The 5,546-nt window shown below is 39.6% G+C and overlaps 1 protein-coding gene across 1 annotated transcript in view; it reads right to left on the bottom strand.

Annotated features, from left to right (window-relative positions):
- The window catches only part of IRX1 (iroquois homeobox 1), a 5,670-nt gene extending 607 nt beyond the window's left edge, over window positions 1-5,063 (bottom strand). Inside the window, exons 1-3 of the mRNA XM_077491940.1 lie at window positions 4,411-5,063; window positions 300-1,302; window positions 75-144 (exon numbers count right to left, since the gene is read on the bottom strand). Of these exons, the coding sequence (XP_077348066.1) occupies window positions 75-144; window positions 300-1,302; window positions 4,411-4,680 (1,343 nt within the window). The 5' untranslated portion in view covers window positions 4,681-5,063. The remainder of the gene's footprint in view (window positions 1-74; window positions 145-299; window positions 1,303-4,410) is intronic.
- Window positions 5,064-5,546: the final 483 nt, after the last annotated feature.

The raw sequence follows: 5,546 nt of genomic DNA, 5'->3' as shown, positions 1-5,546 counted from the left end.
GCTATAACTTCAAGTAGTTGACCTTTTTATTGAACATACTACAACATATTAATCTATAGAATTGTTCAACTTACTTTTCTCTGGCAGCTTGAAATGAGGACTTCAACTGTGTAGGGGAATCGGTACTTGGGACGTTTTCTCTGTCTGCGAGGAAGGAAATAAAGCCATTAATGTACAATATATATATATAGTTTGCATAACATTAGAGATCCTGGGCACTAGGGTTGTAAAGTTATTACAGGTAAGCTGATAGTACTAATACATAAAATAGTAAATGCAGGCTTGTGTGTTTTATTCACCTGTGTGTTTAGGACTGGTCCTCTCTGTGCTTTTGTCGCTGCTGAGGGACCCCAAGTTGGCTGTTAGGAGAGGTGCTTGCTGGTGGACCTGGAGGTGGTGGTGGTTGTGATGAGAAGCGTGGTGGTGGTTTACTCCTAACAAGGACCTCATATTAATCAGAGAACTCTGAGTAAGGAAAGCACCATTTGTCCAGTTGTGGAATTTGCCAATCTGGCATGTGTATAGTCCATGGCTAGGTAAGAAGGCCGGGTGCTGGATAGGTGGAGAAGTGTGATTTACTTGAGGAGGAGAAGGAGAGGATTTGAGGGCACCATCAGGGCTGGTCGCCGTCTCAGCCAAAGACCAGATTTTAGGTTTGCTATGTGGTGACGCTTGTAAATTCCCCTGTCCTCCGGGACTCACGATTCTGGTATTGTTGCTTTCAGAGAGTTCTTTCGTCAATGACAAAGGGTCTTTTGATTTAAGTCCATCAGCCCCTGCCAACAGGACATCGCTTTCCTTTTTGAAACTTTCTTTTTCGCTTTGCCTCAAGTGCTCAGGCTTATCATCCTCGTCTTCATTGCTCTGCTCCCCATCGTTATCGTCTATTTTATCAATGTCTATGCTTTCCAAGTCAATCTCCTCGTCGTCTTCATTTTTTTCATGGTCCCCTTCGTTGTCACTCCCAAAGATATTGTCATCTTCCTTGCTCCTGCAGCCCCAGGTCACCTTGTTCTCTTTCTTAAGCCTCCTCCTGGCGTTAGCAAACCAGGTGGAGACCTGGGTGAGGGTCATCTTGGTTATGATGGCTAACATAATCTTCTCACCCTTGGTGGGGTAAGGGTTTTTCCTGTGCTCATTCAGCCAGGCTTTCAATGTGCTGGTACTTTCCCTGGTGGCGTTTTTAGGCCGGCCTGGATCGCCATACTGGAATTGTCCATATGGGTAATAACCTGGGGCAGTATGTGCAGCAAAAGTGGCAGCGTGGACACCAGGGTTATCTTTCAGCTCATATTGTGATCCCTGAAACATATACAAAATATACATCTCATTAATCAAAACATACATATTTATTTACTAAATGTGTTAATTCTCAAATTTCTCATTTACTCGCGTTCTAAAATAAAAATACAAGTACAAAAAAAAAATCTACTTTTTAAAAACGACCATGCCTCAAATCCCAAATGCTTAGCCTTCTATCAGTGATACAGACTCAGTGGCTTTTTGGAGATTTGCTTAACCTTGGACATTTTTATACAATGCCTAGAAACTGCTAATAAGGGACTGCACGATTCCAACAGATTTCGAGTTTGAACTGATCTGCCACTCCACAAATACTCTGTATATATAGAGAGAGAGTCTTTCTTTCCAAGACACTGCCTAGTCTACATATCACTACCAGCACATTTCTTTTCTATATGAGACTAGATTATACCAATGCAAATCTAAATCATAGATCAACAGCGACCCAATTCCCCTAAACAAACAATAAACAGAATGTAAATTGAAGTTTGCACAGGTGCGGTTAGACTGTGCATGGACAAGGAAAACTGACTGGTGTTATATATAACAAATAATATAAAAAAAAAAAAACAAAGGTGGAAAACCGAATAAGAAAATAATATTCATACATTTTAAGTTAAATGTTGACTTGGTTAAACAGCTCGTTGTTTGCCTAACTCATGCGTTAAGCATACAGACTTTGTCAAGTTTGTCTTTGATCTTGAAGTATATCACTTGTTTGCTGGCGCTTTTAAAGGGGGCTATTTATCAACCTATTTTTTTCCTTTCTCCACAATACAGAGCGTTAAATGAACTCATTTCGGTAATAAGATCACTGGGCCTCATTATTACTATAAACGATCAGCTCCACGGGCACATAAATCAAAATTGGATTCACTAGTTTCCTTTTAGTCTATACAATCAGGGGATTATTTGATAAATGACAGTTTACACAATCACAGCCTTGATTAAATTGTTCTAAATATATTTTAGTATTTTTTTTTTCAGCCTACTTAGATGAGCACATGATAAATGTAAACACCCACATTACCATCATTTTATTACATTTTCTCACGTTTAAGTTTTTGTGACCTGTCTAGGCCTCTTTATCATTAACCATGAAACTACACTGACATCACATTTAAAACACAATTTTGCCTAGTCTGTTTTTCAACACTGTATTTTACTTGTTTGCTTGCTGCTAATTTTATTGAACTTATTCTGAGCGTCCTGCACAGAATGTTTAAGAGGTACTTATAAATCTTTCAACACGTCATTAAAAAGCTTAGTGTATTATCTAAACACACAGAGCAAGTGAGCATCCTTATACATATTACATGCGAATTATATAAGACAGCGACATTTCATTAAGATGCATTCATTAAATAGGTCATTGACTTCCAATGTGGCCAAAAAAAAAAAAAAACATAATAAGGAGGTTTTGTTATTTTAATGTCCCTCATCAAATTCATGGCTTAGAAATACACCATGCTTCTAACTCATAGCCATAGCATATACATGTGCTGAATAGCTAACAAGCATATCAATAATACATATATATATATATATATATATATATATATATATATATATATATATATATAAATATATATATACATATTATAATTATAACTTATAGTTTATGAATGCATCTTATAAAACTAACGAGCTAACAGTTATATATATATATATATATATATATATATATATATATATATATATATATTATACATATATAAGACTGTTAGCTCGTTAGTTTTATAAGGTGCATTCATAAACTATAAGTCTATCTATCGATCTAGAATCTATATCTATCTATAGATATGTATAGATATATATAGAGATTATATATATATATATATATATATACATATATATATATATATATATATACATAGATAGATAGATAGATAGAATATATATGTATATCTAAACACACCATGCTTATTATCCATAGTTTACAGATGCCTTGTAAAAGAGCTAACTTTCATATATATGAAAAATATATATATATATATATATATATATATATATATACAGTATATATACAGTATATATATATATATATATATATATATATATATATATTATGATTATAACTTATAGTTTAAGAAAACACTATTGCCCTTGTAAAGCTAATGAGCTAATGAGCTTGTAATTTATATATATATATATATATATATATACACCATGTTTATAATCCAAAGCTTACAAATGCACTGCCTTGTAAGTTAAAAATCTAACAATCATATATATATATATATATATATATGAATGCACTATGTTGTAAAGCTAACAATCATGTGTATGCCATATACACCACGCTTATAATTCGTAGCTTACAAATGCGAAGTTAAGGAGATAACGCTTTTATATATACGTGAATGAGCTTTTATATATATATATATATATATATATATATATATATATATATATATATATATATATATATACTGATGTGAATGTACAATGTATATGTAAAGCGCTGCGTAAATTGACAGCGCTATATAAGTACCATAAATAATAATTATTATATATATATATATGTGTGTGTGTAAATAAATGCAGCATGCTTGCAATCCATAGCTCATACACGCAGTAACCTGTACACCGAAGGAGCTAGCAATCTATATAATGTATATATTACATAAAGCTCGGAGGTGATTTGGCTATTTAGTTGCTGCCACAACTCTCTCCCCCGCTGACCCCCATTGTGTCCTGGGTCTCTAAACACTGTAATTATGTATTGGTATTTACTAATAAGTTGCAAGCTGTGTCTGGTGTGTTTGTGTATTGCATCAGCAATGACCCAGGAAGTAGAGAAGGCGATGAGAAGAGTGCGGCTTCTTTGAGGAGCCCAACAAGTGAAATAAAGTAGGGCTCTGGGAGTGAGTTGGGCCCTTGTGGGGTGATGACTATTTGGGGGGGGGGGAAGTTCCAGAGGTAGGACTGTCGCTGGGGCATTTGTTGGGGGCTTTTGTTGGGGTGAAGTCCTCAGCCACCCCCCTGGGAAGCAGAACTCTGCTTTTCTTGGAAGAAGTTTGGTCTGTATGGCTCCTCTCGGTTACAGGCATGGCTGTGCTAGGGAAGTAGGACGAGCAGGAAAAGAGTTGGGAGAGAAGTACTTACCATCTGAGAGAAGAGGGTGAGGTCGGTGGTGTAAGGCAGGAAAGCGCTGTAATTGGGGGTGCTGTAAGGACTGGCATACATGCCCAGCACTGAGGTGACCGCAGCCGTAGAGCTGCTCCCGAGCTCCGCTCCGCTCGGCCTCCCGGATCCCGCAGCTGCCGCCGCTGCAGCCGCCGCCGCCGCCGCCAGGACTCCCTGCCGGTCCCCTCCATAGACGGCCGCCTGTCCGGCGCTGAGGTACTGGGGGTAGCCCAGCTGCGGGAAGGACATGTCTCTGGGTGAGCCGGACTCCCTCTCCTTCTCTTCCCGTCACAGCCCAAGGTGTCGGCCACAAAAGTGAAGTGGTGAGGGTCGGAGCGAGCTCTCCTCTGCCAGCCTCTCACTAATGGATTGTGTGTGGAGGGGAAGAAGGGGACCGAGCCGTGCCGTGCCGATAAAGGGTGCTCCTTTTTTTGTTTTGTTTTTTTGTTTTGTGTCCCCCCTCAAATCTCGGCTCTTCTGTGCTCCTAAATCCCTCAGATGTGATCTGATCAACAATTGAGCTCCAACTGATGTGTCTGCCCTTAGGTCCTGGGCTGATCTTTCAGATACAATTTGAAGTTGATGCTTTGATTGGCATCCACTTGAGCTCTAGGCCCCTCCCCCTTTGCTGCATGTGGCCTGAGCATTGGCTGGGGCCACACCACTGTGTGAGCGGAGACGGGATGTTTGTGTGGATGGCAGAGGAGGCTCTCCCTCTCCTCTCCCTCTCCTCTCCTCTCCTCTACTCTCCCTCTCCTCGCCCTCTCCCTGCCCGCCTGCCTGCCTTCCCCGGATTGTGTCTACTTCATGTTTAGCAATGGGTTCCTTTCACACAAGCCCCCACTGCTCTATGACAACCTGTCTACACGATTTTACAGCTGTCCAACATTGGGCTTTGCTGTTCTTGGTCCATACCAGGTCCCCTTTAACAGGAACAACTGGGGGCTGCAAATACTTCCTGTCTATACAGTACAGCTAAAGACATGAGGGGGCTGAGATCACTCACCTTCTCCCCTTCTACCTACAACTTGGAGCACAACACTCCTCACCTTCTACACACCACACACTCACATTCATGCCCATTCTATTCTTTCTACACTAGACCTGAACACTTC

Source organism: Lithobates pipiens, unplaced genomic scaffold, assembly GCF_037356315.1.
Source record: "Lithobates pipiens isolate NorthernLeopardFrog02 unplaced genomic scaffold, aLitPip1_a1.2 Scaffold_19, whole genome shotgun sequence".
Classification (NCBI taxonomy): Eukaryota; Metazoa; Chordata; class Amphibia; order Anura; family Ranidae; genus Lithobates; species Lithobates pipiens.
This window is presented reverse-complemented; position numbering and strand designations above follow the sequence as displayed.